The sequence below is a fragment of the Fringilla coelebs genome (assembly GCF_963513975.1).
Source record: "Fringilla coelebs genome assembly, chromosome: 3".
Taxonomy (NCBI): domain Eukaryota; kingdom Metazoa; phylum Chordata; class Aves; order Passeriformes; family Fringillidae; genus Fringilla; species Fringilla coelebs.
The window spans coordinates 105,510,922-105,536,448 of record NC_140030.1 but is presented as its reverse complement, the minus strand read 5'-3'; the positions used below and the strand labels follow the sequence as shown (position 1 = coordinate 105,536,448).

The window sequence follows — 25,527 nt, the reverse complement described above, 5'->3', positions numbered from 1 at the left end:
CCCCCGCCCCGCCCGCCCCGTCCCCCTCAGGCCGAGCCGCGGTCGCTTCTAGGGTCGGTTTTATTTAATAAAATAAAGTACAGCGATCATCCGGCGGGGAACCGGCGTGCCGGGGGCATGGGGCACTCCCGCCGCTGCCCCGGCCTGGGGGATAGCCCTCCTCCCCGGGCTGGCGATTCTACCTGGTGAGCGTGTGTGTGACCGGTACCGAGCATGCGGCCACCAGAGCTGCGCGCCCCGGTGAGCAGCAGAGGAGCATGCGGGCGGGCTGCGGTGCCCGAACTAGCTAGGGACCCCCGGGGGAGGCCGGGCTGGGCAGGCAGACGGTGGCACGAGAACCGGTGATGGGGACAACAGAGTAGGTGGTGTGGGGAGGTGCCGGGCGCTGCCCCGTGCAGCGCGAAGCCAGGGTGCCCAGCAGCGGAGCAGCCAGCTCAGTTGGAGGAGAGCAGGGAGCTGTGGGAGGACAGGTCCATGCTGCTGGCGCTCAGGCCTCTGCTTTCTGCACGGAAGCCTTGGGTGCCCTGGAAAAAATACAGTGCCCATGAGGTACCTGCAATCCACCCCATGCCCCAAAGCTGCCACCCCCAACTCTCCTGCACCCCTAGCCTTGCAAGGCAGGACGGCCCTGCTGCTGCTGTCACACACAGTAGCTGCTTCCTTTGTTCCCAGTCTATGGCTGAGCTCAGGGGTTCTCAGCACGGCCCCTGGGGCTCACTAATTTGCCCCTGACCCCCTGCGCCGCTGGCCACACAGCCCCCAGCCTCACGTGCAGTCCTGCACCAGCCCCACCACTCACACTGTGCTTACCTCAAACGAAGCATCACTAGACTTGTGCAGGTAATTTAAGGACGCAGCTCGTTTCATGCTATAAGAAAGCAGAGGAGAGCAGATGTGATCGTGGTGTGAGTGGTCAGACCCAGACACACAAGGTGGCAGGGCCCTGTATGCAGCCAGACCCTCGCACATACCTGGTGTTCCTGGGCTCCAGGGGACCATTGCCCTGCAGTTTCTTGACCAACATCTCACTGCTCCTCCGTATCACATCCCGGATTTTTCCCAGGGAGCTGCTGCGCTGGAGAGTGCCACTGCCATCCTGGACACAGAGACACAAGCCAGGGTGATGGCTGAGTGGCACTGATCAGGCTCTGGCATGATGCTGATGAGTGGCTGGAACTGGCTCCAAACATCCTCTGGCCCACTTGCACTGAGGGTTTAGCCCTGGCCCAAAGCAGGCTTACTGCTCACTACATGGCTTCCCCTCACCCGGTTCTCCACAGGACATGGTAATTGTGGAGTCAGCTGCTATTGTCTGGCTCATCCAGCCTGATACTCCCTCCTGCCCAGTGCAAGCTCAACACCCAGACAGGCTGCTGGCTTGCCCCAGGCCCCCAGCACAAATTGCACTGGCATCTGCACAGTCCTGCTCAAAGATGACTGAGCTCCATCACCTGCAACAGCTCAGGAAGCAACTACCAAGGAGGTCCCAGTGGCCAAAGAGGCAACAAGCCCTATTGGGTGTCCCAAGATTAGGGATACTTTTGTCAGGTCAGGACAGGCTGCTGGGGCTTTCATTTCAAGGACCCTCTCCTCATTTGCTGCTGGTTGGAGACCATCCTCATCCTCTCCCTCCCCTTGCCCTTCTTCACCACACCATCACCATTCCTCCTCTCTGTCCAGCACTCATACAGATGCACACCTCATCCTGCAGGCTCACTCACGTCACACAAGATCATTTCACACTGCACACCCAGCCTTGTCCCATCCCTAACACCTCCAAGACAATTAACTTTGAGCCTTTGGAGCAATTCAGGCAGCTCCACTGGGGATGGATTCATTTGGCTGCACCAGCATTGTGCTGCCAAGCAGGCACTACTACTCCTAGGCCCCCCACCTTTAGCTGCATGCAGCCCCACTAGCTGCCCCAGGGGGTGGCACTTTGCAGAGGGCTTTTTGTGTCTATCTGCTTTTTCTGAAGACCAAAACCAGTCTGAAATCTTGATCCTGAGCCTGTTTCCTCCCACATGCCTCCAAAAGTCCCCAGTACTCAGTGAGGTGCTCTCAGGCTCCAGTCCACCTCCTGCACTTTGCTCCACACACAAGCAAGGCACAGATTGCCAGCATGGCACCACACCATGCCACCATGTCATCATGCCACCAAGCTCGTCCCCTGTGGCCTGGCCTGCTTGTTACATAAGGTGTGACAGCACTGCTGATGTGGAATTACTTTTGCTCTGATGGCTGGATAACAGTAGTCTCCTGCTCCTGCTGTGAATGGCCCCTGGAACACTGGGGCAGAAGAAAAGGAGGTGAAGTGATGGCAAAAGCCCTTTTACTCCTTAGGAAGAAGTGAGGGAGCCCCTTGGAAGCACTCCAAATGACCCAAAAATGCCTTGGGGCTCAGGCTAGCAGCAGCAATTACCTCAGCACTGTCCAAGCAGCTCTGCAGGTAGGCAGGGTCTCTGCCTTAGGCCAGCCACCCCCTTGTGCTGAACATTACAGATTGTGGCCCTTGGGGAAGGCTTTTCCAGTGCTCCTCTGGTCTGATTACCCAAAGCTGAGCCAGCCCTAGACTGTTCTCTAACAGCTGACCAGGACTTTTCCTACCAGCAAACCTTTTTCTCCTGGTATTCCTCTCATCCCTTCTGGGACAAAACAAGTGCATTGAACCTCTTCACGTTCTCATTGGGCTGAGGGTTTTCCAAGTTGAGAGCCACGTGTTGCTGCTGCAAAGGGACCCAGTCACCAGAAATGCAGAGAGCACCCAAAGCAGCAAAGTAAACTATTCAATTCCTGCACGAGACATCCCGAGCAGCTTTTGGATGAGATGAATAGCAGTGTGTAGATGGGGAGGTGTCTTTTGCCTCCCCACCAGACTTACACTGGGTCACCACTCTCCCTGCAGGGTACTGCTATGCCAGGCACTGTTGCTTTTCCCAGGGCACGCAAGCCAGGGGTGAAAGAGGGAGCACAGCTGGGACAGGGGAGCAGGACCATGGTACAAGGGCAGCAGGATCAGGCCAGGAAGTATGCTCTTGTATCAGAGCTGGAGGATGGAGCCACATTTCCCCAGCTGCAGCGATGCAGACTGACTGCAGACCAACACCAGAACCAAATGCTGCTGCATGCTGGGTTAAAAATAGCCTCTCTTCTCCCCCCACTCCCTTTTCTGATGGGTTATTTTTAACCCAGAACATTTATGGGTTTGGTTTGCCGCAGAGCCCCCACCCCACTGCACCCACCAGGATGAGAGCATTCAAAAAAAAAAAAAGCAGCTCCACCACTGAGCTCCTCTCCACTGCATGCTCCAACCCTGCCTAATGCATGGAGGCAGAGGACTTGGGCAGGATTTGGCAGCATGTAGAGCTCAGCACTGAGGGACACAATGGGGTATTTCTTTGGCTAAATAGAAATGCCTGTTGGGGAAGGTCCAAGCTCAGATGCCCCAGGGCAGCCCTGCCACATATGGTTACAGAGCTGAGGTTAGCAGCAAATCCAATTTGGAGGACAGGGAAAAGGCACAGTGGAGCTGGGTCCTTCATCTTCAATGCTCAGCCTGGGAGGGGAGTCCTGGGGGCAGCACATGCCCCTATACACACAGACAGACACCAAGCACCCCCAGACCTGCTCCAGCAGCGTTTGCACCCACCACCCCAGGGCTGACCGACGCTGGCCTACAGAGCATGGAAAGAAGCACAGGGCAGCAATTTGGGTCAGTCTACCTTTAATTAGAGGTATGGTCATTACAGCACCAGGTCCAGGACATGGCAAAGCACAGGGGCAGATGGCCCTGAGGTCCAAACACACCCTGCACTGGGAACTTCCCACTCTCCAGAAGCATGGAGCAGCACTGGGACTCCCCACTCTCCAGAAGCATGGAGCAGCACTGGGACAGAGAGGACAGCCCTGCAGCACTCAGCCCTGGGCTCCACACCCCATGTCCTGAGGACAAGCTGCCTTTCAGTAAGCACAAGCTCCAGGGGAGCAGCATGCATGTACCCCAAGGCCTCTGCACCACCACAGGAAAGCCAGGCCCAGACAGACACAAACACATTTAGTATCACAACCTGCCAGATAACTAGCATAAAGAAGGGATCTAGCTAAATAAATAAGGAGTCCTGTGCTGGCCCCTGGGCTCTATCCTGCTGCCTACAGCCTCCCCAGCTTTCTTCCCGGATAGGAGGGCCAGGGAGGTTCCCTTCCTATAGGAGGTGGGAAGAGAGTGTACCCTCAAGGATGTGAGACCCAAGACAGTGGAGGTCTGGCCCTGGGACACATTCTATACCCTCGTAATGACTAACAGCACCAGACCCTGTGAAGGCCTGAAGCCATCAGAGGCCACCCCCACATCCCCTCAGGGTCAGCATGGTGACCCTGTTGGTAACAGGCTTACACATTTCCCCCCACTTGGCTAGGGACAGCCAGACTGCAGTCAGCCCCACAGACCTGTGAGCAATCCAGCCCTAAGCCCTGCAACAACCTCCCTCCAGCCATCCCATCTGCTCCCACCTGTTCAGAGCACCTCCAGCTTCCTTTGCTTCCTCACATCCATCTTTGCACCTTCTTTTTCTCCCAGCCACTCTGCTCCAATCCAGGCCATTCCCCATCTCAACCACTTCTAATGATCTGGGGTCTACCCCTTGCAAAAAAACTCTCCTTTCCTCCTACCCCTCCTCTGCTTTCAAGGAACAGCAAACAACTTCATCCCCACTTCTCCCACCAGCCACACCTGAGAACCCTGTAGCAATGGGGGGTTGATTCAGCCCTTAATGCCAGATGAGGAACCTGGCTATAGCATCCAGTCAGGAAGTTGCAGCCAAACATGCTTGTGCTGGCCAGTTCCTGTACATAGTCCTTGGCTGTTGCCCCCCACCTCATCTTGGATGCACAGTAGCTCTGTGGGCTGCCCTGCAGGGAGATCCACACACTGCTCCTGGGTTACAGAGCTCAGCAGGGAGGAGGGTAGCAAGATGGGGACTGCCCTGTGCTGCAGGGAGAGCCCATCTCGCTGGGAACCAGCACAGGTTTGCTACAAGGCACTAATATCAGCTAAGCCTACAGGGAAGAAAGCAACTGGGCACACGACAGCCCTGCCTAGGCCAGGCCTCACTGTCCCATAACAGCCCTCCATCTTCGAGCCTCTGTAGAGATGGAGGGAACAAGCTAGGAGGGCTGAGGATGTCTAGTGACAATGGAGTGAAGCCTGGAGTGAAGACAATCCCCCGCAGGCCTGGGCCCCAGGGATGTGCAAGGGCAGGCCAGGGGTGGGGGCACACGAGGGGACGGTGGCCCGTCACCCTGGCCTGGGGGAGCTGGCAGCTCCTCGCAGATTCTTCCTGCTCTTGCTGGCCACGGGACTGGAGCTGGGCCATGGGGCCGGGCACTCCTCTGCAGGCGTCGCGGTGCCCTCGCGCGCCAGGAGGGTTGGGGGACTGGCGTGGAGCTCTCGCCGAGGAAGGAGGGATGGTGTGGAGGAAAAGTCGGAAGATACAACACAAACATCCAGGTGACTGCGGTGGAGGGGAAAGAGGGAGTCTCGGGAGGCATTTAAGCCTAGTGCACAGAGAGGAGAAAGACACAATTTACAAGGCTGTGAGGTTGTAGGTCACCTGGGGAGCAGGTGGGACAAGGCCCAGGCTGCATGCAGAGACCACAGGCCACATCTGGGCAGGGAGAGAGCCTTGTGAGGCTGAAACTGCAGCCTCACTTCTTTCCTAGTGGGCTTACTGGGTTGGCAGGAACGCCTTAGCTCAGGAGGAACAGCCTGGGTCTCCTGCTCCGAGGGCTCTTGTTCCTGGGCCTTGGATACCTGGCCAAGGCCTCTGCACCACGGAGCTGGTGCCATCCCCCTGCTCTCACATCCCAATTACCTGGGCAGCAAGCAGCTGATCCAGGCTCTGGGGTGCTTCCAGAACAGCCTATGGGCACAGGGCACCCTGGGGGCTCCCACAGCCCTGCCTGCAGCACAGGCTGCCTGAAGGCAGCACATCTGAGGTCTGTGGACCAACACAGAAAACAACAGGCCGTGACAGACATGAGCAGCAGGAGTTGCCTCAGCTTTCTTTTGCAGGGAGCTTCAGTACAGTGCAGGGCTGCTGGTTCAGAAGAGAAAACTGCCTATGCGTGCAGCAGGCTGGAAAAGGAATCATGTGGCAGCAGCTGTGTCCCCCAGGGTGCTGGGCTAGCCCTCAAATCCTCTAGGTACAGCTGTCTGGGTTAGGAAAACTCTGCTAAGACCCCTAGGGAAGGGTCATATGAGCAGGGACTACTCCCTGGGACTGGCTGTGGCAGAGGGTGGCACTGCCTACTTGCCTTAGGATGATCAGCTCAGAGGCTGTCAGGAAGGTCTCCCAGACCATCACCAGTGCAAAGAGATCACCCAACACCAAGCACAGTCAGGAGGAGCTGCAGAAAGACACCAGCCAGCATAGGGACCAGGTGATTTTAATCCAAACCTGCAGCCAACCTCTGTGCTTGTCCAGCCCCCTTACTAATGGTGAGTGCAGGGGTCTGGAGTTGGTGCCTTGCCAGAGCTAAGACTCTCTTTGGTCTTGATGCCAAGACCTGGGGCAAAGGACAGCCTTGCATCTGGTAAAGCTGCTGGGTCCACTTGAAGGTCTGTTTTTCAGATCCCCTTCAGCCATCTCCTGTGTACAATCCACAATCAAGAGAGCCAGCAGGCTTCAGGCTTTGGGTGCTGAAGGGCTGTCATGGCAACAGGGAAGAAAAAAGAGGAAGGGAGGGAGCTCATGCAGGTGGGGATAGAGCAGAGCTAGGTGGGGAAGGGTTAGTGACAGCAGATGTGAGGGGGCAGCAAAGGACTCTGTGTGCTCAGTGCCTTCCCTATGCCAGGCTGCAACAACCCCAGCTATTCTGTGCTCTCAGAGTTTGCAGAAGGAATGTAAGCATGAACAGCTCTAGCAGCCCTTGAGCCGAGCACCCACCAGCACCATGCTCACTTGTTGCCTCTTCTCCATGCTCCTGCTTGCAGGAGACAAAAGGCATCTGTTCCAGCTGTGGATCACTACCTTTCTCCAAACTCAGTGCTAGTGACCAAAGTCACCTTCAGCCTCAGAGCAAGCCTGAAGAGGTTCAGCTTGACCTGTCTGTGCCTCAGCTAACACCAGTCTCTTGCCTCCACTGGTCAGCCCAGCTTGCCATCCTGCAAAGACCTGCCTTTTATCCCTTCTGCTTGGCCAGAACCTGCCTAGGGCACAAGACCAGGAGAGGGGGACAACAAAGATGCTGGCTACAGACTATTCCTGTGCCCTGCAGTCAGTCAGTCACTCAGTCAGTCAGTCACAGACACACCAGGCATATCACACACACACAACCCTGCCCAGGCTCAGCATTGTCAGTGGTACAGTGCAGGACAGACAGCCAAATGGCTTTCACAGGCTGGGTGAGCCCGAGATGGGGCTGATGCTTTCAGCCAGGGCCTCCAGAGGGGAGCAGCAGGGAGAGATGTTAATAAGGTTACAAGCCTAAGATTAAGGGCAGACCAGGGCCAGTTCATGCTGCGCACTGCCAGGGCCTGGCAGCTCCCTGGAAGCAGGAACCCTCAGCTGGGAATATCTGTTCTGTACACCAGAAGCCAGACCCAGACACGCACCTTTGCGGGCCGGCTGGCTCATGCCAAGAAAGGGGAAGGAAATGTGCAGGGAATGAATGGAGGCAGACAAGGATGCCACGACAGGCCACGCGGGGACAGCCCTCGGCCAGGCTGTCCCTTCCCTCTGGCAGCCAGCTGAGGCCATTCTTGATGGTGTCTTGTACTTACCCCGCTCCATTCCACGCCCATACTCACTTCCTCGCTACCGTCTGTGGCATTCTCGTACTTGACACTGCCCCCCAGGCTCCGATGTCTCTCTGTGCCATCTCCCTCCTTCAGGATCTCCACTACCTTCGTCTGGTTGATTGGGTCAATGCCCTGCAAGCAGGGAAGGATAAGGAAGAACCATGTTTTGTCTCTACATGCTCCTTCCCTCTGGGGATCCATTGTGCTTGGTTCCTGTTCCCTCTCTTGGCTACTGCCCCATCACAGCCAAAACTGTCCAGCACAACCAGGATGGAGCCAAATGCCATTCTGCACTTAGCAGTCTCTCTTTGAACTCCCAGCTCAGTGAGTCCTCACAAGGCCATAACCAACCCTGTGGAACAAGGGCTTGCTACCGCAAAGCTGACAGCTTCTTTCCTTCACATTTCGAAGGATTCAGCTGTCCTTTAGACTTTTGTGCTAAGTGCTTCCAGCTACTGCTTTATTATTTGAGGATTGAGAGGAGTTTAAGGCAAGAGGTACTCTAAGAAATTCTAGGTATTTTTTGCCTCTGGACAAAAAAATTAGTATGAAGAAAACATCCCAGTAAGTACAGCTCTCCCCAGGAGCTGACAAAGCCCAGGAACCTGCCTTAACCCCACTGCAGTATTTCTGCACTCAGTGAGCCATGCCTTCCCCACACATGGACATCTGCTCCATCCACGCACACATGCACCACCCCACACACCCACACATGTGTGGATCTCTGCACAAATGCATCCCCAACCGAGGCCCTCTGGTGTCACAGAAATGCAAACCAAGAACATCAGAGAGGCCTAGGAGGGTTCCTCACCCCACCCCAACCAAAGGCAGTGCTGTAAGGTGCCACCCCAAGCCCTGCAATGCCTCCACACCAGGGAAGGTCCCTCTGGGCTTACCTGTCGCCGGGAGCGAACCGCGCACTCCTCCAAGGTCTCGGCTGCCTCCAGCTTGCCCTGGCGCCGGTACAGCGCACCCAGGTTCCTCAGAGTGGTGTTCACAGTTGGGCTGTGGTAACAGAGGGGAGGTGAGCAGGAGCCCTGGGGTCACTCCCCCGGAGTCCACAGCTGCCCACAAACCAGCTCTTACCTGCTAACCTTACAGGCCTTGTACCAGCCACCATACTCAGCATAGGGAGCGCTGTCTCTGTGCTTGCTCTACAGGGTGAGGAGAGAAGAGAGCTGTTAGTCCCACACCCACCACCCTTCTCTGGCCTCTGCTCTGCCACTAAATGCCAGGCTCAGACCCCAGGCTGCACCCCTGCACCAGCCCAACCTTTGGAAACACAATATGCAAATGCAGTGATGAAGCCCAGCAGCTTCCTTGTAGGAAAGCTAAAAACATGTTTGATGCAACAGATTTGGGCCACAAGCAAAAGGGATATCCTAGTTTCAGGAAGGAGCATAATCCCACCTCCTTACCCCCTTCCATGGTACAAAGGGCAGCAGGAACAGCACAGCTATTCTCATGGCATAATGGAGGGCATGACACCCCAACCAAAATACAAAAGGGAGACAAAACCCCACCAGCATGCCAGTCACCATGGGCACTAAATCCCTCAGCCAGGACTAGCAAAGGAATCAGCCAGCCACATCCCAGCCTTTGGCCTACAAGGTCAGGCTTGCCCTCCAGCAGCTCAGCCAGTGAGCTGTCCCCTCCCCATGGCTAGCTGGCCCTGTCCCAGCCAGCTGCAAACGGGCTGCTGGCCAGAGCAATAGCACAGGGGGCAGAACTTGATGCTCAAGGAGGAAGATCTGGACAACCCTCACTGCAGGGCAGCAGTTGCTAGCCCTGGGCATGTAGGTCCATGGCTCCAAGCAGGTACAGGGGGCTACTGCTCCACAGCATGAGTTACCCTCTAGCCCAGAAGAAACTGTCTCTGTGGGGACCATTTTTCTCACTCAGTCCCACAGCACTTCTCAGCTCTCTATCCCACATGCCAGAGTCGCCCTGTGCCATAGCTACACACCAGAGCCTACAGAGACTGGGCAGGCACCAGGGACAGGGGAGTTCAGGACTCAATACATCTCTCCTGCAGAGGCAGCCCTAAAGAGTGTCTGAACCTAACAGGGAAGGTGTCAAATCCTCTGGGACAGATAAAGCCTTGAAGGCCAGGGCTGCCAACTGTGCCCAAGGCCCCACTGATGGCATGAACTGGCTCTCTCTGCTGCCAGGGAAGAGAGGCAAAGGACAAAAGTAGCCAAGCTCTGACAGAGAAATTTCATACATTTTAACAGAAGATATGGAAACAGCACAAGGCACATCAGCCCCAGCTCCTGGGCCAGGAGTACAAGCAGGTCTGTGACTACTGCTGCTGCCTGGACAGAAGTGCCAACTCTGCTTTGCCATGGGGCACAGACACAGCTGCCTTGGGGAGAGGAGCCCCAGAGCCAGGGAAAGAGGTTGCGCCCTTGCCTAAGACTCATTTGTAGAATTAATCTCTTACTCCAACTGTGACTCGCTCAGCCTGCTCTATTGCCCCATGGCAGAGCTTGCATTATCTGGAGCACAGCTTCATACTACAGCTATCAACATTTGACCCCTAAATTCTCCAAAGACATCATCAGAAGAGTCTCAGTCCCAGAGGGGGCAATGGGAACCCAGTCTCTACTCCAGCTTGGATTTCTCCTGGATGGTGCTGCAGCAAGTGCAGATTCTTTGCAGCAGAGCCTTCACAGTACAGCAACCAGAACAGTGTAGAGCTGAGCAGTGCCCTGCACTGGGAGCCATGCAGAGTGATTCAACAGGAAGGCACAAGATGCTGTGGGAAGCACCTGCCAGTGCCCTGCTTCTAGGGCCTACAGGATGGGACTCATCAGTCACTAAATCAAGCCTGCCAGACTGCTGCCTAAACCCTGAAGGGCTGGGACCTGCTCTGAGGGCAAAAAAAAAAGGAGAGTCCCACTGCAGGTAGAGGACTAGATCAGAACCCTCCTTCTGCTGCTTCACCCACCTGCCAAAAAACAGACTGGGCCTTACACTTGGCAGAACAAAGACACAACTGCTGCATTTAGTGACCACAGAGCATGGCCTGGGCTGCAGGAGCAACAGCAGCTTTGCCTTTCAGCCTAGTCCAAGGCAAGCAGTCCATTTCTATCCCCTTTCAGAGGCCAGCTAGGTCCTGCCCTGTGCAGAGACCCTTTTCAGACATGGCTCCATTTCCTAAGCAAGGTGACAGCAACAGTTTCTTCTTTACCTCCATTTTTTCCCTAGACAGCCTTAGAGCTGCTTTAGAAGCCAGTTATGCTCTGGGTACTGGCAGCTCTTTGGAACAGAGTGCCAAGGCCTTGCAGCACAACCCTCTGCCATCTGCCATCTTCCATCATCTGCATGCCCAAGAGAGATCAATCACTAAAGCAGAGAGAGCATGCAGCCGTGGCCAAGAGACTGAAGAGCCCTGCCCACGGAAAAACACCCTGCTCTCTGATGGACTTTCCCTCCCTACTGGCCCAGGGAGCAGCAGTGCTGTATCCCCCCTCTCCAGATGCCTCCTGGCCTTGGTAGCTCTTCAGACTGCAGCTTCTCCAGGAAGAAGAAGATAAGAGAGAGGCTGTGGTAAGAGAAAATCAAACCCCCTGGGATCAGACTCACCTTGCTCATCTCCTCTCTCTCCTCTGCATGCATCCAGATTGGCTTGTGCTCATCTGTGTGAGGAAGAATGCAAAACAGGTCCACTCACCACCCCATGCTGTTGTTTGCCTCCTGTACAGCCCAACACTCTGTCTCCAGAACTAGCACCTCATAAGAGGGAAGGGACACTCCAGATCCTCCCCCCAGTCCCTTGGCCCAGAGTCCCAAGAAAGGCAACCAACACAGCAAAGGCAGGACAAGGGAAGGAAAGAACAAGTCCTCCCAGCAGAAGTACATGTGCCATGTACAGGAGAAACTTCAGCTTATGCTTGAGCGTGACTGTGCCATTTATTATACCCAACCCTGTAAAAAGACTGGGTTGAGACTCCTGAGAGAAGAGGGGGAACAGCATAACACACTAGAACACCAGCATCTCAAGGGATGCCCAAAGTGGGGGCCCTGCAAGGCATCCCATCCCTCAGTCTGGGCACCACCAGAACCAGACAAGTCTAGGCTGAGAGCCAGTAAATCCCTCCCCTGCCCCAAGGGCTTCTGCTGTACAAACCATCCACAGAGCCAAACTCCTTCACGTGAGCACGGGTAAGGATCTCCTTATACAGCACCTCTGCATCTTTGTATTTGCCTTGCTTCAGGTAACAGGAAGCCTGCAACCAAAACAAAAAAGCTCAAGTCCCACTGGGAAACAGATTAACTCTGCCCACCTCTTGTAGCTATTGCACTGTCTCTAAGCACCAGGCAATGCTCACCTCTCCCACAGCACCCCTCCCCAACACCACATGGCCTCTCCCCCGTTCCTCACCAGGTTGTTCTTGGTCTTGGCCACATTGGGGTCGTCAGGACCCAGGCAGCTCTCATAGATCTCCAGGGCCCGGCAGTAATAGTACTCCACCTCATCATACTTGCCCTGGTTCTGGCACAACAGGGCTAGGTTGTTCAGCTGCTTGGCCACATCAGGATGGTCTTTGCCTAGAACCTGGGTGAACAAAATAAGAGAAGCCACAAAGATTAGAGCGGATTCCTGGAGTTAGTAGACGCTGAAGTCCCTCCAGTACATGCCTATGTCAGATAAAAGCCAAGGTCTGGAGAGGAGGAGAAATTCCAGCTTCCACCTCCTGGCAGTCCTCCCTAGGGCTGCAAACACTGGAGAGACAGGAAAGGTGGTGGCACAATCAGCAGCTGAACAGACTAGATAGGCCCTGGATCTCCCACATGCCTTAAGGTAATGGGAGAAAGCTCCCAGAGAGAGCTGAAAGGAGAAAGAGCATGGAAGACTCGTACCTTCTCACGGATCTCCAGGGCTCGCTTGCACAGTGGCTCTGCTTCTTTGTACTTCCCTCTCTTGCCATAGAGAACAGCCAAGTTGTTCAAAGTTGCTGCCACCTGCAGAGACAGAAACTTCTCCATGAAACAAAGCAAATTCCATGGAGACCAAACAAGAGGTACAAGCAACAGTAACAATGACTGTCACATTTCCTCCATGCCTGCAGTACTGCTGCTTCTCAACAGAAGGAGGTCCAGAGACAGAAGGCTGCCCTGCCTATACTGCAGGATCCAAGAGAAGCCAACTCCTTACAGGCTGTACTGAACCAGTCAGCAGGAAATACTGAAGCAGTAAAATACTGCTGGAACAGTGCCCCAGCAGCACCCAAAGGTGAACAATTGACTGGAAGAGGAGAGAGACACTCACCGCTGGGTGGTCTTTGCCTAGAGTCTTCTCACGGATGGAAAGAGCATCATTCAAGAGGTGTGCTGCTTCTTTGTATTTGTTCTGATCCCTGCAGTGCAAAGTCAACCAGTTATTTGGGATTTAGATATTACAGCCCAGAGCAGGCAAAATTATGAACAGTGCTCCTTCCACAGAGACCCAGCCTTCAGAATCCTTTCTTTCCCCACTCCTCCCTGCTTTAGTCAGTCCCTAGTTACGATATCTGTGAATTTGGCAAACCAAATACCCCATCTAGGCCAAAACCTTTCTGAAAGGCAAACCCCTGGAAGCTTGGGGAGCCCCAGGATGTGCTGTAAAGGGAAACAGGAGATGCAGAAAGCTGTCCTGGCCCAATCCTGCCCTTCCCACCATGCTCACCTGTACACTAGCGCTAGAATGTTGAGCATGGTAGCCACATCAGGGTGATCATGGCCTGATGTCTTCTCCAAGTCCTCCAGTGCCTGCTTGCAGAGCGGCACAGCCACCTCGTAGCGTCCCTGGGAGGCGTACTGGATGACAAGGTTGTGGAGGGTGCGCAAGCGTGCAGGAATCTCATACCCTCCCTGCTGGGCAGCTGCCACGGCACTGCTGTGCTGGTGGGGCACTGTGGGCACAGAAATAGACACGGCACAGTTGGCCCAGCAGGCTGGAACAGAGACAGGCAGCACCCATGCATGAGCAAACACTTACATCCAGGACCATGCTCCTCCTCCTCATTCGGGAATAGGTCATCCAGAGAGTCCTTGGTGGAGTCACCTTCCTTCTCCTCCTGAGAGGATGAGAATCACAAATACTGTTGGTTCTCAGCAGAGACAGCAGCAGCCTGGGCCGAGTCAGTTGCCAAACTCTCGGCCATTCTGCAGCCCACCAACACATTTAATTTCTCCTGCTGTCTCTGCTACCATCTTCCCCCACAAAACAAAATCCAGAGACTCTGCCCCGTGCAGGCCCCCTTTAGCTACAGGCATTGCTGTGCATGGGAAGGGGCAAAATCCATGGCAAGGTTATCATGTGATAACATGTAGGCAGTTATCCCGGACCCACAAAAGCAGCTGCTCAAAAGGACTGGGGCATACCGAAGGCGAGACATCCTCATCATACTTCTTCAGCTGGTTCATGAACTCAAGGTGTTTCTTCTCCTCCTCCAGCTGAGCCACGGTCTGCTCACTACGCTGCAGCTTCTGCTGGGTGTTGGCAAGCTCATCACGCAGCCACTGGTTCTCCTGGCACAGTCTCCGCACCTGAGCACGCAGCTTCTGTTTCTCTGACTCCACGGCGTTCAGATGGTTGGACAATGCCATCATCACCTTGTTAAGAGTCTCAGTCAGTGACAATCACAGTCTTGTCTCTCCCTCACATGCATGCCCAGGTCCACCCATGCTAGCCTTCTACACTTAGCCCCCTTCCACCCCTGCAGCTTCTGGGAAATGGCCAGATGCCGACCCTTCCTCTGTCAACCCCAGATAACACCTCAGGGATCACTCCCACTCTCACCTGAGCTTCTCCAAGCCCCAGTTCTATCATCTCCACCGACTTGCGGAGCAGGTTGGATTTCTCATGCACGAGATTGGCTTCTTCATCCTTCTTCAGGCACTTGATGGTCTCCAGCAAGCTGTGCAGGATGGAGTTGTGTTCATTCTTGAGCGCTTCCAGCCCTTGCATTACCAGCTTGGTATTGGAAATTATCTCCTCTTGGCTCAGCTTGTCCAGTTTCTCCTCCCTTGGGTACACCATGGTGGACATAGTCCTACTCCTGCAGCCCTGCACAGAGACCAAGACAAAACCTGAGTGCCCCAGCGCTGTTTCAGAGAGCCACTAGCAGACACAAGCACCACAACCTCCTTCAAGCAGTCAGAGACAGCATTTAACAGATTGCCTACTCTAAACCCTTCTCCTTCATCTTCCCCTCTCCCTCTGGCAGCAGGCAGCTGTCAGGGCACGTGCTTCTGCTTTTGTGGCCGGGAGTGCTGGCAACCAGCGCAGGTGGCCTGCGTGGACAGGAGACAAAAAGGCGACAACCAGTGGTGACCTCCAACACCCCCACACTCCCAGCAGGGGGAGACTAATTTAGCTTCCATTTAAGAGCAGAGATTTGTGGTTGGCAGCTGGGGTTGCAATCTATACACCTTCTGCCCACAGACCACTGATGCAGGGAGGCTGTCAGAGCTCAGCACCTCTTGTGACTGCAGAAGAAAGGGAACACAAAGTGAAGGGATGCCAGCTCAAAGCTTTCTGCTTCCTCAGAGGAAAATCTCCTAGAGGAGCATCTCAGACAGGAGGGCATCAGTGGTATTGCTATGCCAAAATATTGCCAGATATTGTGCCAAAATAATGTACCAAAGTATGACCAGAAGAGCACATCCTGAGGATCACAGCCTCAGCACAGAACTGCCATTGTGGCACTGAGGGACATGCCACCAGCAGGACACACCATGCCGCTGCCTGAAGCTCACATACACCAACAGCTACAGTCACACTAACATAAACCTTGTGCAGGTGTTCATTTGAAACACCAACAGCTTTTCCGTCTTGATTCACCCTGCTGCCACCCCAAGGACTCCTCAGGATGGCCTAAGAACTCTGTAGTCCTTCTCTGTCCTGTTTCCCCCAGATATACAATGGGAAAGTACCCAGCTACTGCCTTTGCACAGCACTACAACCTACAATGTTATGTGTGGCTGCAAGATCCCTGCATGGAAAGTCCAGGACCTAGGGAAACACAACAGGCCAGAGGCTGAGAGACACACAACAGGCAGGCAAGACCCTGGCTGCTCCATGACTCACTCATTTAGCACAGTCCCAGCCTCTCCCACCAGCTGGGCCACCCCAGCAGCCTCCTCACATTTCTCAACAGTAAAGCCACCTCCCACCTTGCTATCAGGTCACTCCAAAACCAGCCTCCTGCAATGCCCTCCACAGGCAGCACCTGCCCAAGCAGCACCTCCTTGCTACCTGGAGCTGGCAGAGGCATCTGCAACCTGAGTGGCCAGGGTCCTGCTGCCAGGAGGCTGGCAAACTGCCCAGAAGCTACACAGGAGGAGGTGAGGGAATTGCTGCCAGCAGATCTGCCTTTGACCTCCTGCTGGACCCACCTCTGCACGGTTTGAGCTTTTTGTTCAGCAGCTGCCTTGTGCCTGTTTTACTGAGAGAACAGAAATACTGTCCCAGCTACAGGAACAGAGCAAGCAGAGCTCCCCTTTCTGGCAGGCTCCTCTTCTCCTCACCCATGCACTCTGTCCAAGTGCCAGGGAGCTACTGGGGAATGGGCCCTGAGCAATAGAGAGGCCCAGCTTCCCCCTCACTGCAGCATTTAAAGTGAAGATGACAAACAGCACTGGGACAGTTGTTTTAAGTATACACATCTCATTATTAAACCTACTCTTCTCCTCCTCCTCTTTAGCCTCACTTCCAGTTGTTTTATAGACCTGAACTCTTCTATCAGTTCTTCTTTGGTTTCTGTTCCCATGATGTACATCCATTCCTCAGGAAGGGGGGCAAACCCTTAACACACAGAGGAGACCTTACTGAACCCCTCAGCAGGGCAGAAACACCTCGTGTCTCTTGAAGACTGGGCTTCTGTTCACACCTCTGAACAAGAACTGACTCATCCTCCCCCAAAGTCACAATGCTGACTTCATATTCACTTCATGATCTAGCATCAGCACCAATTCTGAGTCATGTATCACTGTATCTTTCACTTTTGGGTATCTGTCATGCTCCACATGCAGTTAACCCTCCACATTTTATACCAAAACAGTCTCATCTGACCATGACTTATGCCACTTTCCTTTGCAGAAGATTATATGACAAGAATAGCATGAAAAATCTCATTAAGGTCAAGAGAGCGGACACAGACTACTGTTTCAAAAGGAAAAATAGGCTTGCTGAGAGTTGGTTGCCACTCATACCCCATCTTCCAAACTTATTCTCCAGAAACTGGCAGTTAAGCATTCCAGACAACAGTTCCCCTGGTTATTCTTTTTCCCACCTTTCCAACACACCTGGAGTGGGATCAAGTGCTAAAGCAATAAGGAAAGCCTTGCTTAATGCAGATTTCTACAGGTGAGCACAACTCAGGAAGAAATGTGCAACAACTCCCAGCTCTAGAGAAAAGAGGTTGGCAGCCCAAAGGGTGTTAGTACTGCCTCATATGGCCACGAACTCTGGTGCTCTGAAATAGGTTCTTCCCAGGAAGGCTCAGCAGGCACTTAGCTCTTCCACAGAACCCAAGGTAATAACTGCTAAAGGGTTAAATGGCCCCATCACTGGTTCCAACTTGTAAGGAAACACATCCTGACTCACTTGCAAACAGGGAAACAGGCAAGTGGCAGTTCTCTGGAGCATAGGTAATGCTTGCGACACAAGAAGATACCCAGGAATGGCCTCATACCCGAAAAACTAGAACTCTGCTCTAAAACTCTCACAGCTGAGCAGCACAAGTCCCTGTGGGTACTGGGCCAGCTGTATGAAATGAAATGCTGACAGTTTTCATGGCAGCACCACTTCTGTCCATACAGAGATCTTGCTGCCATCTTTAAAAAGTGCAATACAAAGGGAAGAGGAACATGGGAAGAAGAACATGTTACAGGATAAGAAGCCACCAGACCTCACACTTTGCTAGGTAACAGAGTCAGGCAGACAAGACCCAGATCCATAGAAAATCAGCCTCATTAATTCCACTGTACACAGAACTACTCCTCAACTGTGAAACTGCTGTGTATTAAACTAACAGCATCTCTACTACAGCAACATTCTTTCTTCAGCCCTTCTAGCAGAAAATCTTCACGCCTTTCACAGTCCTCACAATCAACTTGTTTTTTGAAACTGCAAAGATTTCAGACTGAGAAGGAAAAATAAATCAAAACATCCTGATCCACAGCATATAACACTCATCCTACCCTGCAACTACATCCTCAGATCCTTCAAGGCATCCCAATAGAGGCTTTCCTTCTCTCACAGGCTGTGCAAATATCTGTAACAACCTCAGCCTTTCTCCCCTATGGTGACATCCTGGAAGCATAGCTCTGCTAGGTACCTACATGTTTCCATGCTCAGCAGTGGACAGAGGATTGTCCAGGCTGGACAGAGGGGGCAAAACCTAAGAACAACACACAGCTGCTCAACAAAAAAACAAAGACGAGACTGCTGAGAAGTCTTTGAATGCTGCTACCTCTTGTACAGCAAAGAAAAGCAACCAGAACCAGCAGGAGCTGACTTAACTTTCCAAAGCAGGAATTTCCCCCCAAAGAGCTTATTTCTAGTTCTCCCCAGTGCTGGCAAGTCTACTCTCCAGTGCTCAGCCCTCCAAAGAGGAAACACTTGCTATGGCAGTCAGTGCCAAGGTCAGGCAGGCTGGGGCTGCTGTATATGCACTCTTCCTGCTCCTTTCCATGCAGTAAGGGGCCCTGAGTGTCCTTTACCCAGGCAGAAAACACTCAGAGGTTTTCTGCAGAGAGGAGGGGACACATCATGGTTTGCCTTTTGCAGAGTGAAGCTCAGACTGGAACAGAAAGAATGCTTTGCCACCAAGCTCCTTGAGAAATGGAGAGTCCTGTTCCCAGCTTATCCTGCTGCAGTCCTCATGGACCTGCAGGTGTCCCAGCCCAGGTCTCCACCCGCCCATTTCCGCTCTAGTTGGCACGTCTTCCCTATTTACAGTGAGCTGCCAGAACAGCCTGCCTTTCCGACAGCACCCATTTCATCTCCCCTCTTCTGCTCCCGTTTGGAGGACAGGGGAGGAACATGCGTGCACTGAGCTTTGTGGCAGCTGCAGCAATCAGCCAGGGATCCATCAGCAAGTACATCCTGCCAGGCAAAAACCTTCCTCCTGCATTCAAGTGCAGAACCGCGAAATCGCTAAGCATCAGCAATTTCAGCAGCTCATTTTTCTGCCTCTCAAAACTGCTCCCACGTGCGAGACCTTTAAGGGGAAAGAGCTGGAAGCTTCACTGCTCCTATCTTCAACCCACAAGATCTACAAGGATGCCAGATTAAATGGGTCCAAGTCAATCTTAAAGCTTAGGTTATCATGCCTGATGCTAGAAAAGACTATGGGAGTGGGGGAGGAAAAACACCACAGAAATAAGGAGTCAACTACAGCAGGACAGAGATCTCAGGTTTACAAACAACTCAACTAATGCAGTTCACTGCCTCTCTGCATGCACAAGACAGTAACTGCAGCATCCTTCCAACTGCAGATGGTCTCCCAGCATTTTCTATAAAGAAGTGAAACAGATTTTCAGCAGCAAATTCTTCTGTAGGAGAAGGTGATCCAAGGATATAAATGATGTAAGTAAGGTAGTTGCAGAAAGACAGCTGGGTTCTGGAAAAAAGCTTCCTGTGGAAAAGACTAAGTCTGACCCACAGCAAGAACAAGTGACCACATTTGGGAGATAGACAGCAATGGTTTCCATTTAGAAATGGAAACACAAGGCTTTGTCTTGCTTCATCATAATTGTCCCAGTCTCCTCCTGTGAGACATGCTTTTGCTACCTGGAGAAACAGCAAGGTTATACATTTGGGAAGCAAAACGACTTGATAAAAGCAGGGAGGGCTTTTTGGTTTGTTTGTTTTTCCTTGGACCTCTGTCAGCTCATTACTGTTGAGCAACAAAGGGTCTCTGGAATGACTGGTTGACCTCCAATGAAGCTAGAAATTAGATTGCAAATAAGAGAGCGAGTTTTCACTCCTAAGGGACACTGCAACAAAACCTAGACTTAATACTTTGGATGCTGAAAAATAAAATAAAAGCAGTAAAAAGCAAACAGAGTGACAAAGTTGCAGCCATCACAGAGGCTGTGTGAGGAGCACAAATTTTCTTATTTTGATACCAGTGTCATAAAGCAAACAGATTGTAGGAGATTACAGTCAGCTGTGCAGGGCCTCTGAGGCTTCCACTGCACAGTCAGGACACAGTGACACTGCCAGGAACACCTGCACACTGACACACCACTGCTAGAAGAGGCACTGTGCTCAGGGTCACCACCCCAGGCCACCTGGAGCAGAACCACAGAAAAGGGACAAACCAGTGCTGCTGAGCTCTACATCCAAGTTGGTATTTCCAGAGCTGCTCTAATCCTGGCAAAACAGGAAATGCTGGGGTTCATGTGAGGCACAGAGCAGGAATGGTGCTCTGTAAAGCTTGTTACTGTTGCCAGAAATGACTAGACGCTCCCTTAGAGCCACTAAGAACACACTAAGAGGACGTCAGTCAGGAGCCAGCATCCTGGGAGGTCATACCCACCATTTCTCTGAGCTGCAATTGTAAAGTCAAAAGATGTCACTCAAACTCTAATGTCCATAATATTCTCTGCCACCAGTGGTCTCATAAATTTCTACATCCAACTGCCAAAAAAAGGGGATACCTAGAATCCCATCTTCCACCCAAAGTTCTTTCCCAATGCCAGTCTCCAGCTCAGACCTTTCCTGCACTGCAGACAGTCTAGAGAGTTAAACCAACACACAGATGACTTCATGTACTATAGCAGGACTCTTGTGTTGCAACTTTTCCCTCAGTAAGAGTCTGGCTTGAGTATTACTTGAAGAGTGTTACTTGGAATGAAGCTTAGAAGTCTTTGGTCCATTCCCTCACCCCAAGCAGGTATCTGTGTCTAACTAAAGGACCATCTCCCAAAATGGAGATCCCACAAACTCTTCAGAGCCCTGTATCACAACTTAACCATTCTCTTGTGGGAGAAAAAAAAAATAAGAAAAAAAATTCTTCATCTGAATTCCTGAGATAAACTGAATGCTTTTGCCTTTAGTGAACACCTCTTCGGGACAAAGGAGAGAGGCACCAGAGCACTAGAAACTGATCCAAGGCCCAGAGAAAGAGAATGCAGTGCCTGCTTCCTTCCAGCAAATCCACAGGGATTTTTGGATTGCCAAAGCAATCCACCTGCAACAACACAGCATGCAGTGAAGGCAAGAAGTGGTCTTACCCACATTATCCTACGCCCCAAAACCAGGATTCTCCTTGACACCCAGACATCTCCTCACAGGGCTTTGAAGTCAGACTCCAAGCCCAGAAAGACTTCACCCAACCAGTTCCCCAATCCTCAGAGTCAGGTATAACACAGTACAAGTTGACTGTGCTGTTGATATGCCTTGATCCCTGTCTGGGGGATAGGGAGGGCTGTCCAGGGATCATGGCCAGGATTGCTTCTTTCAGCAGCTGACACATGCCAGCTCTGGGGTTTTTTCTAGATACTGGAAAGCTTGTGCTGAGAATGTCTGTGCTAACCAGCAGGCTGCAAGAGGCCCAGGGGACAAGGACTAAGGACCTAGATCTGCAGCTCAGGTCGCAAGGAGACGGGAGCTGAAGGGAAAGAGCATGAAGGGGAGCCTCCAAACTGTCCTCTCTGTCCCAGAAGCTTTGGCTCCCTACCACCCACAATCTCTAATAAAACACACAACGTCACATAACCTTCCTGAAACCCAGGGCAAGGTGGTGATAAGGTGGCTTTAAAAGGACTTGGCTAAAGTGACTCATGTTCACACTGCAACAGAAAGAACAAGGGAGCTTCTCATACCCCTCTCACCTTCCAGCCCACAGCTGGAAATGGGCAAGACAAAAGGTACTGGTGTTTGTTCTGACTGACCAGAGCAAGCAATTCCTGTATTATCAAAGCAACATCCAATTCCAGAATGGATATGTGCTCTGAGGAAGACAGAACAGGTAGTCTGGTTGGCTTTGTGTCAGATCATTCATTCCTTTCAAGACCAGAATGGTTTCACACCGTTTGTTACTACCAAAGAATAGAGATATTGGAAATCAATAAGGGTTAAAACCCCCAACAAAACAAACAACAGCAGCAAAACCAACCAAACAAAAAAAACAGCACCAATTTTTGCCATTAGCAGAAAACCATTTTGCTCTGGTTGTACATCATATTTTTTACAACCCCAGCTGGCTGGGAAAACCTGCCCCTTCCAGCAGGCCATTGGAATGAGAACAGCAGTCATCACCACTCCCACCAGCAAGCTTATGCTGGCACCTCCAGATCAGCTGATAAGACCTTGTTTTTAAACTTGTTCATGTCTGCAGCAGCTCACCAAATCCATTCTGCATCTGCTGCGCCTGGGACTACAGCGAAACACCATTAAAACACATTTCCAGGCTAGTGGAGAGACAAGAGCTAAGCAGCTGGAACAGAGCCAGGGCAAGCATCTCTTCCCAGCTTCAGAATCTGATTGGGAGTCTCGCAGTATAAAAAACAGAGCGAGAGCCATTACCTTGCCCTGACAGCATGAAGCAGTATTAAAGCAGGCAGAGTAATTCCCAGGAGTCAGTGACTTTGCAGGCATCTGTCTAATGTGAGGGCTATGCACTGGATGTGCCTGAGCCTCCTGTGTACAGGAGATAACCAGGATGCAGATGGGACCAGCAGGCGCTCTGGAGCCACTCTGTGTGCCCTGAAGGGCTCTGGTGTGCCCACGCTCCCTCCATGGTGTACCTGGGGCACCTGCAATGACCAGCTGACTGCAGACTGCGTGACTGCACTACTTTTTCCAGATGCAAACAGCTTTTGCACACCACAGCAAGGCAGGCAAAGTCACAGGGACAAACATCTACCTGCAAAACAAGCAGAAGATCTGTTCTGTCTCTGGCTCAAGCTCTTTGAGGAGCTACGTGGCTCCTTCCCAGCAAATTAAGGATTTACCCAGCAACTCTGCCAAGGTCAGTATCTTGCCACATGTCCTTTGTGCCCCAAGAGCCATTTTGGTATTTGGGGTTAATGCTGTTGTTTCAACCTGGACATTCGAGAGAACACATGCTTCCTGCTCCTTCTGCCAATTACAGCAAAGCACAGCCATGTTTATTTACCCTGTGTCTGAGCTGGCCAGATCTTTGACCTGATGTGTGCTGAACACCACCCTCTTTCCCCACAAGCACAGGCAGGGGTGGGTGTTTTCCACATCTCCAAGGTGGCATGGCAGAGAAGAGACCAAGGGCACCAGAGGAGAGCCGAGCATGGAACTGCAGCAGAGTGCCAGATGCCAGCTATGCAAGACGCAGGGAAGCCTGCTGTTCCTGGTAATGTGCTGCTGCCTCCCACCATTGTGCAGATTTCTCCCGGCTGCCTGGCCAGAGCATTCTACCGCAACACCATCCCCCAGCTCTTCTTCAGACACCTCCTCCCAGGCGCATCCTCTCCTTCACAGAAGCTTACCCGCGATTCTCCCAGCCCACCACCTTCGGTAGGGTGCACCTCCACTTCGGAAAAGCTTAGGAAGCAGTTAATTAATGAAAAGACGGTTTGGGGCGAAACAAGGCTCTTTGAGAGCTACTGCTGTATGACCTGCCTCCGTCATCGTTTCTCCGGCTTTGTCTGGAAGCAGGAGGCACGCCCGCTGCGTATCCTTGAAACAAACAAGCCAGAGAACCCCCTTCACCCCTCCGAACCACCACAGAGAAATTCTGTGCCCACCTGGCTACGTGAAAGCTTCACAAGGCAAAAAAAGTTTTCATCAGCTCTGCCCGAAACTGCGCATCAAAGCGGTCCTTTGTTCCAGGATGGCTGGGCACCCTGCCCGTCTCAGTCACCGGATGGGAATGTCCCCCGCCCCACGCCGCAGAGGAGCGGTACCTGACTGCCTGCAGCGGCTTGTCCAGCGCCGGTGCTCGCGGAGGCGGCGGAGGAGCGGCGGCCGCGGCGCTGCGCGGCTCCGTCTGCCGCGCTGCCCCGGGAGCGAGCAGCGGCGCAGGCACCCGGCGCTCGGCAGCCAACCACACTGCGGCAGGGGGAGGGGAGGGATGCGGACAGGCTCCGGGAACAGGACGGTCGGACGCTCTCCTGGGAGCGCAGAAAGCGCCACGCACGCCAAGCCCACAGCTCCCTCCTCAAGGATCCACGGGAGAGCCCAGGAGCAGGGCCGAGCCCCTGCGGTGCCGCCAAATGCTGCCCAAGCAGCACCGGCCACCACCGGGCTGCTGTTCAGCCCCCCAAAGCCCTGTTCCATCCCACCCTCCATCCTGTGGCGGAAGGTTTTACATCCTGTTTGGTACCACCCTCGCAGCGTCCCCACTGCTGACCCCATGCCAGCCCCCAAAGCCAAGCTGGGGTAGCTGCGTGGCTGCTGTCGCTGTGCCCACAGCAATGGCCAGATTCAGGAGATCTGGGAAGGCTGGAGCCCTGTTGTGTCCACACTGCGCAGTGTGGGGCTGGGCCGGGTACTGTTGGGAAGCACTTGTTCAGTTTCTGGCTGCTTTTCTCAGAGAGAGGACAACGACACAGGATCCAGCCTGGATTGTTGCTACAGCCATCCCATGCACGGTAACACACAACTGTCATGGTGCTCCCTGCGATGTCCCCAGCTACCTACACCTGCCTGAACCAGTACTGCACTGGTGTTCCTGTCCCTCCCCACAGATTCCCCCAGAAGGGAAAGAGCTTCAGGTGTCCCAGGAGGAACATAGCTCAGCCCTGTTGACATGCAGGTTCTCTCTTGCCTCATCTCACAACACATATTTCTTTGCTAAAGCACCCTGCTGTCCTCCATTCCCTAGTTCTGGAGGGCAAATCTGGCCGGCTGTGGGGATACATACAGCTATGGCACGCTTACATGTCACATAAGTTACACAGCAGAAATGCAAACATACATTATTTGTGTTACAGTGAAAGCCATTCCTGGCAATGAAGACACAGACTAATTATAGAGCAGTGAATCCGGCAGTCTGTGCCCACAGCACCCTGGAAACAGCCACGGCCGGGTCTAAGGGCTGACCCACAGTTGCCATGCACACACTCCGCTCTTCCCTCGGGGGCTCCCAACCTCAGCCGGGAGCGGAGCCTTCTCCATCCCTGCGTGGCAGTCGGCCCTGCCCGCGGGGAGGCCGGGCGCACCGAGCCTGCGTACCGGGAGCTGCCCGAGCAGAGCGGGCACCGGCAGGGCTCCGGAGCCAGCGGCTCCCCGGTGCTGAAGGGGTTGATCCCGCAGGGCGCGCCTCGCCGGCTCCAAAGTCCGCAGAGCCGGCAGCGCCCTTAGCGCCGACCCGCAGCGTTACGGCGGGCACGGCCCGAATGCTGCCCTCGCCCCCGCTCGTTCCGCTGCCCCAACGGCCAGGGCGCGCTAGGACGGTCCCCGAGCCACGCCAGCCCCAGCCCCAGCCCCAGCCCAGGGGCCTCCCCAACTCCCCGCGAGGGTCCCACCGCCCCCCGCGGCTGGAGGGGGAGCGTCGCCCCGGGAAGGCCGCCCCCGCTCCGGCCTGCGCCGCCGGGCTCCGTGTGTCCTCCCCACGCCAGGGCCGCCAAAAGGAGCGACCGAGCCCCTGTAACCCCGCCAGTCCAACCTGCTGGGCGCAAGACCTCGATGGCGGTCCCGGTCGCTGTCCCGGTCCCGGGGGGGCGGGGCGAGACCCGCGGCCGGCACCACCCGCCCTCTCAGAGGCGCAGCCCCTTTAAATCCAAGATGGCCGCTGCCTCGCCCCCGCCGG

At 53.7% G+C, this 25,527-nt stretch overlaps 1 protein-coding gene across 3 annotated transcripts; it reads right to left on the bottom strand.

Annotated features, from left to right (window-relative positions):
• Window positions 1-49: 49 nt before the first annotated feature.
• On the bottom strand, window positions 50-25,527 carry KLC4 (kinesin light chain 4). 3 transcript variants are annotated; one of them, XM_084202780.1, is made up of 16 exons: window positions 25,384-25,527; window positions 14,586-14,852; window positions 14,168-14,398; window positions 13,782-13,860; window positions 13,470-13,695; window positions 13,074-13,161; window positions 12,665-12,766; window positions 12,186-12,359; window positions 11,931-12,030; window positions 11,387-11,439; window positions 8,885-8,952; window positions 8,695-8,803; window positions 7,781-7,930; window positions 972-1,096; window positions 811-868; window positions 50-524 (listed from the first exon to the last, which is right to left on the bottom strand). In XM_084202780.1, exons 2-16 carry the CDS (start codon window positions 14,832-14,834, stop codon window positions 435-437), a joined length of 1,902 nt encoding a protein of 633 aa, XP_084058906.1. In that variant the 5' UTR covers window positions 14,835-14,852; window positions 25,384-25,527; the 3' UTR covers window positions 50-434. The 3 variants fall into 3 exon arrangements, with proteins under 3 accessions (XP_084058906.1, XP_084058907.1, XP_084058908.1); XM_084202781.1 differs by having other exon boundaries at window positions 7,808-7,930; XM_084202782.1 differs by lacking the exons at window positions 50-524; window positions 811-868; window positions 972-1,096 and adding an exon at window positions 3,717-5,553 and having other exon boundaries at window positions 7,808-7,930.